Source organism: Parasteatoda tepidariorum, chromosome 3 (assembly GCF_982258835.1).
Source record: "Parasteatoda tepidariorum strain Cologne lab strain chromosome 3, Ptep-v5.0, whole genome shotgun sequence".
NCBI classification, from domain to species: Eukaryota; Metazoa; Arthropoda; class Arachnida; order Araneae; family Theridiidae; genus Parasteatoda; species Parasteatoda tepidariorum.
This window is the reverse complement of record NC_141757.1, coordinates 114,461,809-114,477,227: the sequence shown is the minus strand read 5'-3', so window position 1 is coordinate 114,477,227 and position 15,419 is coordinate 114,461,809. Positions and strand designations below refer to the sequence as shown.

The following is a 15,419-nucleotide window of genomic DNA, read 5'->3' as shown; positions in this document are numbered from 1 at the left end:
AACATTATGACTTAACTGCTTTTGTACAATCATCAACATTATAAAGTAATATTCTACCGTTTAAATAATATCTATTTTCTGCCCTTATAACATTAAACCCTTCATTCTACCCACTACATGTTCTTCATTCTGGTTATAGTTCTATTTATTCGCAAAGTACTTGCGATAAGTATAGTAATGACTTGTCTTATAAGAAACTTTAAATAAAGCACCATAAAATACAATTTTATTAACACCTTTTATAACCGTGAGATTTTATTCCAATATTATCACCTCCAAGTTCATTTTTTTTATGAATATTTTTCTTTCCTACTTTCGCTTTAAAAAATATTTTTATCTTTGTGCTCAGTATACAGGGATGAGATTAGCCAAAAGGCAAAAAAGCTGAATTTCCACGTTATTAAATTTTATGCAAGCGCAACCCTTTAATAATAAATTCCAGACAGTTTAAGGTAATAAATAATGTGTTGACATACAATTGTGTACTAATCTATTATTACATAAATGATTACATTGCTACTTAACATTTAGTGAAAATAAAAATTACCAATTGAAAAAATAAAGCTGTAAATTATATTTTTCCTCAGTTCACATAAGAGACAATTATTACTTGAAAAACTACCTGGTTTAGCAAATTAAAACTACTGAGAATATACATTAATATTTCATTTCTTTTAATAAATACTGTTATGTGATTTATAGCAAATATATCAGTAATATTACTTTTTAAATTATATTGAAAAAAAAAAAGCTTTAACAATGGACCGAATCATTATGTTCATATTATAATCTAATCTAACTAGAGCCCTTTGAAACATATCAATAACAGTGAAGTAGAAATATATAGTAACTCCTTAACATACAAAAATTGCGATTTTAGTTTGAAAAATTACATGACAATCAGCAACTGTTTAGATAACTGTTTTTTATTTGATAAGAATTTTGCCTTTTATAGCATAAATAACAGCAATTATAAATAAAATTTTAATGATGAATTAATTAACTCTTTTTCCAAAAAAAAAAAAAAAAAAAACTTATTAAATCCCTTTTTAAGTGATTGCTTTTGTTTGCTATATCTTTTATGTTTGCTATATTTAGTCGTTAGTCCATCTTGTGACAAATCCTATTTTTTCTTCTTTGCAAGCACAGAATGTAAGTTTTGAATATATTCCCTTCCAGTTTCTCTGATGTTGTAACACTTACATATGCTAAATAATCGTCGTTAGAAAAACAGTCACCTTTATAGTAACTAATTAAAAAAAAATAATTTGCTTCTTACAAGAATCACAACAGTTGATCTTAAAAATTGCGTGAATATGAATAACAATGATGGGTTTTGAAATCACATGAATATGAAACTAGATATACGATTTTGAAAATGAGGAAATACAAACTGGGATATAGCACAGAATGTAAGTTTTGAATATATTCAAGCACAGAATAGTTTGCAAGCACAGAATGTAAGTTTTTAATATATATTCCCTTCCAGTTTCTCTGATGTTGTAACACTTACATATGCTAAATAATCATCGTTAGAAAAACAGTCACCTTTATAGTAGCGGAATACTTATAAAAAAAAGTGAAAATAAAAAAAATAAAAAAAAATTCAAGAGATAAAAGTGAAAAAAGCGGAAAAATCTCATCCCTGAGTATAATTATCTATTTCTAATCCATTTGTTACATAAATGTTAGATTAAGCTTAATTTTTAAAATAATGGGTCTGATTGTATTGGAGCTGCAAAAAAATTTGTATTTATGAAGGTAGTGCTGCACATTTTCTATGTAAATTCTGCTACCAGGTCAACAACTTAAATCAAATCATAATTATAATCATGAAAGCACACCCTACAAATACTACAGAATTTCTGCAGTCTTAGAATATATTTTTATCTAATGTTATCAGTTATTTCACGTTAAATATATTTATATTTTAATAATTCATTAAATTATAATATTTTAATGAATTAAAAATAAAAGAATATTTCTTACCACTACATATAAATGATACTACTACATCTAAATAATTTAAACCCATATATATTGAAGGTCATATTGAGAAATGGTTGTAGTTATAAAAATTCTATTAGTTTTAACATTTTTTTCTTCAATCTGCTACCAAAGATAAATTAATTTTGGACAAAACTCAAATGGATGATATGTTTAAATAAAAATACAATGATAGAATCTTTCAAAAGCAATTAAATACATTAAAATTTTTTTACACAGACATTATCATACACTAACATATAACTAAACATAACTTTAAAAAAATTTCAAATGTTTATTTCAAAACAATAAAAGATAAGCACCTAATAAATATGTGCAAATGGCACACATTTTCTTTTCTTTCTATTGTAGGAAATATGGAAGAATTTTTCATTTTTTAGAATTAAAAAATTATTAATGCTATCAATTACGTCAGGAATTTTTAGTTCTACGTTGCTTGTAAGTTACGTCAAATTGAATTTCCGGTGTACATTTTACGTTATCTTCAACAAAATTTATGCAATAAGAGAATAAAACAGTAAATCAATTTTGACATTTCAACCACAAGTCAATAATTTAACTTTGGAATATATATGACTGTAATAAATCCCAAGGTGGTCCGGTAACTGAGTGGTAGCGCATCGCGCTCCCGTGCCACACGTCCTGGGCTCGATCCTCGGGCCGGGCAAGGTTGACGCAGCCTTTCGATAAATTTCAGTGGGTCGATAAATGAGTACCAACACTGGGGGTTCTGCGTTCGGCTGACCACCTAACCGGAACATCTGCTCCTGCACCCCAGAAAACTGAGATGGGCACAGTAGGCCTTGGCCCTCTATGGGCTGTGGCATCACTGAGTTTAGAATTTAATAAATCTCAAGTTCGAGTTGAATTGATAACTCATGTGATTATCATGCAGGAGTTATTTCTCTGAATTACAAATGAAGGTTAAAGTAATTTTGTCACTACTTTTTGAAAGCTTTTCATGATATTGGAAATCTTAAATGCAACCTAAAAAATTTATTTATGGTCAACAAAAAGATTTTCGACGTGAGAATATAATGGGCCCAGGCCTTTATCAGTTTTGATCTATATGATACAAAGTTGGGAAAAAATTAACTGAAATGAAAACTTACTTTCTTATAAACAGTTACTTGACCAACGTAACCTGCAGTTCCACTTTCAATAAGAGGTACACCAGCAGCCAAACACATTCGATTGACGTGACTGCGTGCGGCTGAAATATAAAAATATGATAAATATACAAAAATTAACTACACTAAAAATTATGCATTAATATATAACCTGCTTTAAAAAAGAACATAAAATGTTTGGCTTTCAAGTAACCACAATGAATTTTATTTTTATATCAAGTGACATTTTTTTATTAAAATATATTTACTGTGCAAATGCTGTGCTCTTTGACTAACTTAATGGATTTAAATTAAAATAACTTAATTGAAATTAAAATACTTAGGAAAATTAATTTGACTTTAGAATAAGAATTTTGATGTTATAATTCTTGTTTTCCCTTTAATTATATTGAAATAAGCTTTAAAAAAACAAAAACAAATTTCTGCTACTGGTTAAGTAATTTTTTTTCCAGACAAATTTTAATTGGAAGACAGAGAGCTACACATTGACGATTCAATGGCCACAGTATGTTTTTGAATCACAGGGGGGTGGGGGGAACTTTCCAAGCAGTAATTACAATACCAAAATTATTCTGTTGTCTAAGAAACTAAGGCATGGCACTTCCATGACCCTTGTATCCCAGAATAGATTGTTGCAAGAATGCTTTACTAAATAAATAGTGATAGATAATTACTTTTAGGTATTATCAGGGGTCTGTCTAGGTTTTTCTGAGAGGTACCTATTTTGTGAAAATTTAGACATACATAATTTGTGAAAAATTAAAAATTATATTAAAAAATTAACACAAAGATTTGGATTAAATTTTAAGGGATACAAAAATAAAATTTTAAGAAAAAGTATTTTGTGAAACTATTGTTTTTCCCAAAGTTGAATTTGTGAAGGTACAGCTAAACGGTAGAAATTCGGCCTGGACAGACCCCTGATTATAAAAAAATATATATTCCTCTTTAAAGTTTACAATAATTATAAAAACATACCAACATTATCCAATGCATTTGCAACAGCTGAAAACTGGCGAAAGAAATCAACATCATATTCAGACCTAGGGGCAGACAATAATATAACAAACAGCATAATAGATACAATATTGCTATATATAATAACAATGTTGAAACAGACTAGCAAACTGAATAAAATTTAAGATAAAACTTACTTGGTTATTGAATCATGATATGCAGTAATATTGGCTTTAGGGTTAAATTTCAGAACACTTTCTTTGGCAACCTAAAATAAACAAAGGCTATTTATCATTCTTTAAAAGAAAACATTTATTATGTTCCATAATACCAAACGACTTTTCAGAAAAATATTATTAAATAGTCACCGAAATTATTATTTTAAATCTGGAAAAGAAAAAATATTCCATAATTTTTTTTTGCATTTATTCATCCTTCCTCCAAAGTTATCCTTGGCCCAACAGCCCATTGTGAGCCTCGGCCTTGCTTAAAAACTTTTCACAATTCGCCTTCTCCTGGAAAATCTTTCTTTTCAGGAAAGTCTTCATCCACACAGTCTTTCCATCTCTTTTTGGGTCTTCTGTTGGAGTGGGTCATATTAGAAACCCTCACTACTGTTCGTTCAAGGCTGATTATTATAAGGTGCCCTTGCCCATCTCATTCTACTTAATTTCATAGATTTTTTAATATTCTCCCCTTCAAAATTACATCTTTTTCTCCTGACATTGAGAACAGCACCAAAGAAGGGTTCTCAATCTTCTAATCAGAGAAAGTTAATATATTCCTTTTTGTTAGGGTCCACGTGTCTGAGGTATAAGTCAAGACTGATTTTTTTATCAATACCTTGTACAGCAAGATCTCCATTCTTTTTTTAATCAAACGGGACTTCAATCATGATTTTAAAGCAGCTGATTGACTGCTATAATCCTTTCGAAGATTTCTGGACTAATATCTCGATAGTTTATTTTGAATCAGAAAATTTTTACAGATTCAAATTTAAAAGACTACTTCGAACATTTTAGGGATAGTTTCCTTTTTACCACAATACACATACCATAAAATACAGATAAAATGCACTGACTCTAGAAAGTACCCATGTGTAGTTTCACACAAATACTGACTGTCAATCAGGACCAAAAAAGAGCCCACGCCCTTACAACAACACAATTTAAAAGTTCTTATTTTAAGAATTGTTTCCAAAAAATGTGAATTTGTTTCTAAAAAATAATTATCTTGATGTTTAAGGGAGAAGATTATTGTTATATCATAAATGAGCAATAAGTGGAGGGGAAAGGGCTAATCATGAACTGAATTGAAGATAGCGAACAGAAGTGCAAGCATTAGTAAAGTCCAGGAAGAAGAGAGGGGGGAAGTAATTCTTCACACACAGGATGGTTACCATCTCCTCCTCATTTTGCGTAAGCAGATCGTTTAAAAGTTAACATGAAAATGTTTTACTAGTCAAAACAAGGCAATTTCTTAACCTTAAAAAACTTCCAATGTAGTGTATTCTGGGCAAATATATAGCAGGCCATTGCACTAAAACATTGAAGATATAATTTTTTATTTTATTTTATAACCATTGTTGAACAGCCAACCCAATTTTTTTGGTTTACCACAACTAATGTTCAACTCAGTAGCCTTGTAATTTTGAACCTAATCCAGGAGACAAAGGAATTCCTGGATAAAGTATTGTGAGAAATTTTGTCTTTGAGGAGGATTTTTTGATGAAACTAATCCGCATTTGCGTTACATGGAGATAAAAGCCTCCCATGGTTAGCCTGACAGCAAGGGGACTCTAAACCATGATCCGTCTACCACTGAGGATATTTTACGTTAGCACTGCGGTCGGTGCAAGCCATATGCGGAATTCGTGTAGACCAGCCATTGCCGGGATTCGAACCCAGTTCGCCTCATTGGAAGGCGAACGCTCTACCCCCTGAGCCATAGATAGAATATTTAAGTAACAAGTTAAGTAATTACATCACTTATGCACGCACCACAAGTACAATCCAAATTTCATATTGACAAATCCAGAAAAACATGTGCAGATGTATAATCAAATAAATCAGTAACAAAAAAAAAAAAAAACATGAACAACCTACCACAGCTTTTGGTCTCCCAATATGTTGCTTGTGAAATAAAAATTGCCTGTTCAAGTTACTTAATTCAATAGTATCCAGATCAATCTACAAAATATGAATACAAAATTTGCATTAGTAATATTGTTGCAAACATCTAATTCTCGTGGGACAAAATATAAACATATGTATATTTCTATATGTATAAATATGTTTATGTATATATATGTTTAAAACTATTTCATACTTTTTTTTTTTAAAGATATGTGCATTATATACGAATGTTTAAAAATATATATATGAGAGATTTCCAAGAGGGCAGCAGCTACATCTCATTCTGTCATTCATTTCAGTTCCTCGGGGGGCACTGCCTGAAAGGCGCATAAACTTGGCAATTATTTTGGCATAGATACCAATATGGAAATGTACAGAGCAGCCCTGCCCTGTGGCAGAATTTTTTCGTGCTCCCTATGACAAATCTCTCCAGCATTAATATCTTTCTGCAAGATACTTTTAATAATAACAAATACATATAGGTTACTCATTTAAAGTAACAAAAGCGTCAACTTCAAAAGAAAAGAAAACAATTTAATTTTTAAAATTGAATAAGTAATATTTTTTATTCTATTATTATAAGCTATCTTCTCGCATTTTATAGGGAGAAAATACACGCATTATTTTCTTCTTTCTTTGTAAGTCATCATCAAATTTTTAAAAAATTAAAAATAGTGAAATCCATCCAGAACAGTAACTAAAAAAAGAAAAAAAATCGACTGGGAAATCTCGCCATATTGCACTCTTCAAAATGGGAGGGATTGCAAACTTGTGTCCTCATTTCAAGATTCAGCTGTTGTTATAAATATCAAATTAAAAATATCGGATTTCAAAAACTATGTGGAAATCAATAGCAATAACTGCCAAAAAAAAAAATAGAACGAATATTTCTGCAAAAAAGAAAATCAAACTTATTACTTCATTATTTTCAAATGAAAATAGAAAAATTACAAGCTCTTTTTTTCCCACTCCGATGCGCAAGAATGGCATACAATTTTGAAGTGAAAATAGAAGCTTACGTAAATTTTTGCAGAGAAGAAAACCAAAATTTTTTACTTCCTAAATGAAAAATCTTTCTGCAAGAACTCAGTAACAATCTGTGACAATGTCGCTGTGTCACAACGATTCTACAGAACAGTATTATCAAAGAAGCAGTACTATTAACCAACTAATTAGACACATAGAATTTTTGCATCTTTATTTAGATATTAAGAAAGAAGTGGAGGCACAGGCAGTGAATAATTTCTGCTTTGCCAAAAACAAAAATTATTGAGAAACCAGTGTTTTCATCATAGAAAAAAAATGGGTGAGAATTTCTAACTCTTTCTCAAAAACAGGGTGAGATTTCAGAAAGTTAGTGAGATTTCTAAAAACAAAAAGACTTGAAAGAAAAAATTTCTTTTATTATAATACATTTTTAAAATCTATTTTTTAAAGCATTGAATATTTTTGCTGCATCATCATAGAAGATTTTGCCTTTACTACGTATTTGTCCATCTTAAAAAATTTGCATAAAAAATTTGAACGTCTTACATGAAAAAACATTTCCTACGTTAAACACGTGGTTGCAGAGAAATGTATTCTGAAAGGGGTTCCGTGGTTCGAAGGCAGGGCCGGATTATACCTTTCGTAGGCCCTAGGCACAGAGCCGGATTATACCTTTCGTAGGCCCTAGGCATAGCCGTTTTTGCCCCCCCCCCATTCCTCCCCTCTTTCCCCGCTAAAATTTTCTTGCATATTTTTTTTTTACATTTTTATTAATATGGGTTTTAATTTACGAATTTGTTTATCTAACTTTATCTGCAATACCGACATACTGCCGATATTGCAGTTGATATCGATAATACCATTTTTGGTGAAAATTTACTCTTCCGATTTAGAGGAAAACTTTGTAGATGAATTTTTACTATTTTCAAATTTGTATGAGCATAAATCTGCACAAGAAATGTTGAAGGCTCAAATTAAAGATAAACTTGTGAATACTTTTCCTAACGTTCACATTGCATTAAGAATATATTTGTCGATTCTTGGATCAAATGCAGAAGGAGAAAGATCTTTCTCCAGATTAAAATTTATAAAAAATTATTTGCGTTCAACAATGAATCAAGATCGTTTGGCATCTCTCGCACTTATGTCTATTGAATACGACATTTTGCGTAGTTTGGAATTCGACAGCATAATACAAGATTTCGTTGAATCCAAAAATCGCAAAAAAGTAATATATTAGATCATAAGATTCTGCAAAATAATTTATTACCGAAAAATATTATATTTTTATTTGTATCTTCATAATTTTGTGCAAAATACACTTGTTGTTTTTAAAGCTAAATTATTTTGGTCAATAAATTTTTTTCTCCCAAGTTTTTCGTAGGCCCCTGAATTTCGTAGGCCCTAGGCACGTGCCTAGTGTGCCTATAGGATAATCCGGCCGTGTTCGAAGGGGTTGTGTTCTGTTGTTCGAAAAGGTTCTGAACAATACTGGTAAATAGGGAAGCTATATAACAGGGCAAATGTTGAAAATAATGAATGATCCAGAAAGAAAAGTGAAATGGATTTTATTCTAAATGGCGTAATTCGAAGCTTTTTCCAAAATGCGAGAAATTCGCAAATTTTGAAATTGATTTGTAGAATGCACGAATTTCTCGCGGTAATAATTTTTTAATGCGAGAAAGGAAAAAAATATGCGAGATTCTCGCGTTCTCGCGCTATAGTGAAAACACTGGAAGCAATCATGGGGGTTGGTGAGCGGCAACCAACAGGGAAATTAGGCCCTTAGCAATACAAAATTAAAAAGGAAGGCAAATTCAGTTCCAAAAGAGAAACCTCAAAAACAGAAGCAAATGAGCTGGAATAAATTTGAGTGGCGAACATTGACATTACGTTCTTCTTAGTGAAAATAATTATTATATATATTCCAGTAACTGATGCGCAACAAGAATTTTCGATTGTTCGAATTTTATATCCAATTTAGCTTAATTTTCAAACAATCGAAATATTAGCTGAAAATAGGCATTGTTTAAAAAAAAAATCACACAATAATATCTAAAAATTAAGATTATTTCCAAATATAATAGGTACAGTTTAGAAAAATTCTATGAATTCGTAACTGGGTGAATTCCGAACTAGCCGGCTTTTCGGTCAATAAAACCGGCTACCTTTACAACAATAAAATCTTATTGATTAAATTAAGAAGAAAATCTTTTTTTGTAGAAAAAGCTTATTTTTAATGATTTTGTAAGTATGAACTACGTAACTATACAACAAAAGTGCTTGAATTTGCAATTAATTAAGAATCGGATTTAAAGCTTCAATAAAGAAAAAACAGCTAAATATAACACAAACCACATATAGGACCTCAAAACCAGTTAATACTAAATTTTTCAATAGTTCACAACCAATTCCGCCGGCCCCAACAACTAATATTTTACTGGAATGAATAAGTTCTTTGACATTAGTTTCAAGCACTCCGTGTATGTGAACCGCCATTTTTAAATAACTTCAACAACAACTTGTGATGCCACTGCTGCTAATTCCAAAACAAAACTTTAGGTAGGATGTGCCTTAATAAGGAAGTGGTAGCCGAGAGATTATTCAGAAATCACTGAAAAATAAACGTATTCCTTTAAAAATCATTGCAACTTGATTATTCAGACTAAAATATTTCTAAATGATGTTTTAAGACTACAATACTGCTTTCTGGCGCATCTCTTTATTTAGTTTTTCTAGGAAATACATATACTACTACTACAAAGAAGTAAACTGAAGAAAAGAGAAGTAAAAATTAAAATAAACACCGTCTGATTTGACCCTTATAATATTTTTTGCCAAATATTAAATATTACTCAGAAAAAATGTCAGACAAGGATAAGATAAAAAAGTACGACTATCCTTCGTCTGAGACTGGCGGTGTTAGACCCTTAAGTATCAGAGGTATTTTTGAAAATGAAAAATATCGTCTTTCGGAGGAATTCAATGATGAAGAACGAAAATGGAGAAAGCAATGGTTGAAAGATCAGTATTTATCTGCTACTGAACCAAGACCAGAATCTGTTGAATGGATTAGAGAGACGAGAAATCCTATCCGAAGAATGCTGTCCAAGCCATGGCAAATATTGGAAGCCAAAATGGTGCCAGTATTGGGTCAAGCCTTTTCTGGTAATTTCAGATTTATAGTTCCAAAACTCTTATGTGGGCTTGGAGCTACTTATTACTGTTGGTATTATTTCAAGTATAATCAGAATGATTGGACCCGAGCATATGGACCTTATATGCAGATGCCTAAACCCATAGCGTTTCCTGGAGATGATAATTTCCCAATGCAACGAGAACGATTTACACCTCAGGATTATGATGACCGTGGCTTTAAAATTCGCACTATATTCCGTGACTGATTCTAATTAATCATTAACTATAGCAACTGTAATTAAAGTTTGTTTAACGATTCACATTTATTAATAGTTTAAGAAATAAAAGTTATTCTACATTAGCATTTATTTTTTTAATAATAGAATCACCATGGTTTAAAAGAAAATAAAAAGGTACTTATTGGTTATAGGAGCCATGAAGTCAAAATCATAAACACGTATTTACATTGCAAAATTCTGATTTACACAAGTTCTATGCAATTAATAATACACATACATCTGTATATCAAATACGGCAATATGACCATCATTGATGGTAATAATACATATGGAATGAAATAATATTGTTACTACAGTCAAACCTATTTATCTCAAATCTCACGGGAAAGGCAAAAAATTTGAGATAAAGAGGTTTCGAGTTATATAGGTACTTTACAAAACTAAATTTAATTAAGAAATTCTTTTGAAAGTGCTTTAATTGTTTTTTGTAGAAAAAATAGGCATTTCTTTAACTTAATTATACCACATACATATATTTACATAAAATTTTTTAACATTTAACACTAAAAATAATTTTTCAAGGATTTTTGACATATAACTTTATTTTTTTTTATTATTCTTGTAAGGTTAGAAAGGGTACAAATCTCTCATAGCCAACCTTTTCCTGGAAGTCAAGAATAGTTTATAGGAATTCTGCCACTTTCGCATTCACTTTCTGTCTAAGTTTTTCTGCAAGGTACCTATTTTGAGAAAATTTAGATATAAATTGTGAAAATTAAAAATTATGTTAAAATTATTTTGAATGCATTTTTTAACGAGCTAATTCTAAATCAATGTAGTTTTTACATCTCTTTTTTTTTCGGTGGTTATCACAACGAATTTCTGAAGTTTTAAAATTCCCAATACTTTCATTTTGACTAAATTATGATACGTGAATTTCAACTTTTTAGTAGTGACTTTTTAGAACTCTTTGTGTCTAGTTTATAGTTAACCTGAGTGACTTTTCGATCGTGTTTTACGAGGCTATTATTTGATTTCCATGTGTTCTTTAAAATCCCGATCTTTTTTAATACATGTATTATTACCACTCACGAGTTTTGAATTGTGTAGCATCGTACTGTTTTCTAAGTACTCTCTTTGCCTTTGGTATTTTTTTCCGGTTTCTCTAATCACGTATATCTAAGTTTAACACGTAACTAAATTTTAAATCGTTTTTCTCAGTACCGTATCGTTTCTTTAAGTATTTTTTCCTATCGTTTTTTCAGCAATTATTGCTATGCATTTCTACATGATCCCAATATTTTTAGTATATTAATATGACACTGAAATGGCGCATTTACATGTGCCCCTTATATGTGTCGCAAATAAAGAGCGCATAAATGTAAGAATCATCGCAAATCTAAGAGTTTTTTTTTTCTTAATTCAGTTCAGCAGTTATTCCATTTTAACAGTTATTGCTACGCTTTTTCACGGGATTTCTAAAATCTTGATATTTTTATACTGGTATTGTAACGTCTTGCGATTTTCGAATCAGGGATTTTAATGATCAATTTTGACTTGCTTTATTTGTACCGATTTCATCATCAATCCAAGTTATTATTTTTATTTTTTAATCGTTTTTCTTTTAACTTAATATTAGATATTTCTACTTTTTTTTTAATCTCAATATTTTTAACACACTATTAATATAGCACGCGAAATTCGAACTTTGTTTTTTAAACTGTTTTTGAACTTTATTTCCAAATTTTTTGTAGCTTAAGAAAGAGCTTAAATAACCGTTTTAAGATTTAATATTCATAAAATCTTTTATTATTCATTAAATATAAATGCCCTAAAGCTAAAATTATGCTGAACAGAATCCGAACTGAATGTTAAATCTTATTTAGAGCTATAGAAAAATAGTTTTGTTTTAAATCATTTTAGACCGATACAATTTCTTTAATTATAATTTAATTTGTGTTTATGTTGCTTAATAAAATATTTATCTTTTTTTTTTAGTTTCATTTATGCATTAGAGGCAATTTGTTTTAAAATGAACTTTTGTATCACGTGATATAATGATAAAACCATCACTTTTCAGCTGCCTTTATATTTTTTTCTACAACTTTTTTTTTGTTAATAAAAAGCACATATTTTATATTGGAAAAGTATCAGTTTGGTATTTTTCAGTTTTAAATTAATTTTATCATTTGAAAGAACTTAATTTTATGCAAATATTTACTAAGTTGACTAATGTAAAAAAAAAGAAGAATTGAGATAATAATTTTTTTTTTATTACTTAAAAGAATTTAATTTAATGCTATTATTTAATTTAGTTGGAAACGGTAAAAATGAGATGATAGAGCCATTCCATTTCCATAAGACAGAGTTTTATTTTTATAAATATGTAACAAAACTAAGAACTGAATGATAATTACAAGTATGAAAAATTGCCTCACATTTACAGAGAAAAAAAAAAGGAATACTTGAAAACATATATTCGGATTAACGGGAAATTTTTAACTCTTAAAATTTGAGTTAGTTAATTCAACGAATGAATAAAGCCACTATTTTCGTGTCTAGTGTTTCTTGGTAATTCACAGATGGCAGCACCATAAATCTTGAAAACATTTTTTAAAAAAAATAGTTTTTATAATTCAATATAAGAATTTAAATCAATTATTTCAATTTTAAAACTAAATCCTTCTTTTAAAAAAAAGAAATATCTAGCCAATAATAAGCTATTGAAAAAAAAAATTTAAATTAAACTAAATGACATGCAATAGAAAAACTTACAGAAACAAAACAATAATTATGCTTTTAAAAATCAAAATGTATTGTGGCACATCTCCTACGCAATGTTACGTCTTTCATAAGTGCCATCAACGCTTTTTTATTAGGATACTAAAGACGCAAAAGCACGACTAATACTCATTTCTCAATGAATAACAATTATTATATGAATTATTCACTTTTAACCTTTCAATTCTTCCCAACTTTTAGCTCAGTTTGTTTCAGTTTTGCGTTGTCCAAGCAAGTAAAAGAAAAGAATTTTCATTCAGAAATTTGTAAACATGTGCGATTATGACAGCTCACACGCTTGATCTCTCAATTCTAGCCCCCCGGAGGCGCATTCTGTTAAACCGTCACTCACATCGGTGATTGGAGATCTGGGAAGAGTGAGTTCGATACTGGCGGCCGATAGAACTACCAGAGTGTATACGCAGCAAGGTGCATGTTAAATCTGCCGCGACTGGAACTTTGAAGAGAGAGGTATCAGCTCAGGCGTTGGCCGCATCATCTGACCACGGTCAAACTTAAGTGGCATTCTAATCATAGCCGTCAAAAAATAGAGACCTAAAAATGGGGATAGGTGTTTGGCCATAGTTGTGGTTCACTTGTGAAACGGGAACTGTATAAAATTCTGAAATATTATTTTTAGGGCAAGGTTTATTTTAAACGGGTTCTAAAGTAAAGAAATACGCGTAATATTTTAAGAAAACTCTAATAGATGCTTACATAGTTATAGAACATTTTTATAAAGTGTTTAATTCTGTCTTAAACGAATAAAATTTGCAAAAAATTGCATGTGAGACGCCTCTTTATGAATTTCTAATAAATTTTTCACAGTAGGATTATTTGAATTTTATAATCTGGTTTTGAGACAAAGATTGAGCGTCATATTTTCCAAAAATTCAAGCATATATGCCAATAAAAATTTTTAAATAATTTTTAAAAGATTTGAATTTTTTCCAAAAGAAATATATTCTACAAAAAAAAATTATGTGGCGGACATTTTAAAAATTTCTCATAAACTCTGCAGGATTTAAGGAAATTGGTTTTAAATCAAAGAACAGTCGATATGTTGTTGTTGTTGACGTATGCCTGTTTAGGCAGAGGGGGTGCGATTGTTCTTGTTTTTCAGTGGCGCCATCTATGGCTAAGAATTCGACTTTTGCCGCACCATACGTCGCACCCGTTTATAGGGCGGACCCATTCATACATCCACAGATAGTAATTTTGACCTGAATCAGAGAACGATCGATCTCCAATCCAGTACCCCCAGAACAGTCGTCATATTTTCCGTAATATGCTTATAAATGCCGAGAAATATTTGTAGGACGAATTTCAAATGTGAAAACTTTGTCAAAAAAGAGTAAAATCTGCGGAAAATGCCAGCTGGATTTTTTGTTCATACTTAAAACAGCAGGATTCATCTGAAACTGGCACTAAATCAAAGAATGGACGTCATATTTTCCAAAAATTCTTATATAGTTCCAGAAATATTTGCAGAACTTTTTTCAAAAGAGTTCATGTCCAAAACAGGAAATATGAGGAAAATTTCATGTGTCGGACAGTTAATTAAATTCTAATAAGGTTTTGCATAGCAGAATTCTTTTTAAACTGTCTCTAAATTAAGGAATACACGCCATATTTTCCAAAAATACCCATATTGTCCTTGAAATATTTGTAGTACAATTTTAAAGTAGTTTCATTCCGTTTGGCCGAAAACAACGTCTGCGAAAAATGCCATTGGAGTGTGGCGTGCACTCTGTTAAATCCTAATTTTTTTTTTCAGATCATATATATATATATATATATATATATATATATATATATATATATATATATATATATATATATATATATATGTATATATATATATATATATATATATATATATATATATATATATATATATATATATATATGTATATATATATATATATATATATATATATATATATATATATATATATATATATATATATATATATGTATATATATATATATATATATATATATATATATATATATATATATATATATATTGTCCATTTATGAGA

At 29.7% G+C, this 15,419-nt stretch overlaps 2 protein-coding genes across 2 annotated transcripts in view; one reads left to right on the top strand and one right to left on the bottom strand.

Moving 5' to 3' along the window:
- Window positions 1–9,763, bottom strand: part of Uba2 (Ubiquitin-like activating enzyme 2) — a 30,234-nt gene extending 20,471 nt beyond the window's left edge. Inside the window, exons 1-5 of the mRNA XM_043054091.3 lie at window positions 9,572–9,763; window positions 6,200–6,283; window positions 4,292–4,362; window positions 4,116–4,180; window positions 3,120–3,220 (exon numbers count right to left, since the gene is read on the bottom strand). Of these exons, the coding sequence (XP_042910025.2) occupies window positions 3,120–3,220; window positions 4,116–4,180; window positions 4,292–4,362; window positions 6,200–6,283; window positions 9,572–9,715 (465 nt within the window). The 5' untranslated portion in view covers window positions 9,716–9,763. The remainder of the gene's footprint in view (window positions 1–3,119; window positions 3,221–4,115; window positions 4,181–4,291; window positions 4,363–6,199; window positions 6,284–9,571) is intronic.
- A 117-nt stretch (window positions 9,764–9,880) lies between these two features.
- Window positions 9,881–10,715, top strand: ND-B17 (NADH dehydrogenase (ubiquinone) B17 subunit). Its single transcript, XM_016075458.5, has one exon. The coding sequence runs from the start codon at window positions 10,081–10,083 to the stop codon at window positions 10,618–10,620; it is 540 nt and encodes a 179-aa protein (XP_015930944.2). The 5' UTR covers window positions 9,881–10,080; the 3' UTR covers window positions 10,621–10,715.
- The last annotated feature ends 4,704 nt before the right edge of the window (window positions 10,716–15,419 follow it).

What these genes read in the sequence shown, in the direction of transcription:
- ND-B17 (XM_016075458.5), top strand. Translation starts at nt 10,081, where the DNA reads ATGTCAGACAAGGATAAGATAAAAAAGTACGACTATCCTTCGTCTGAG.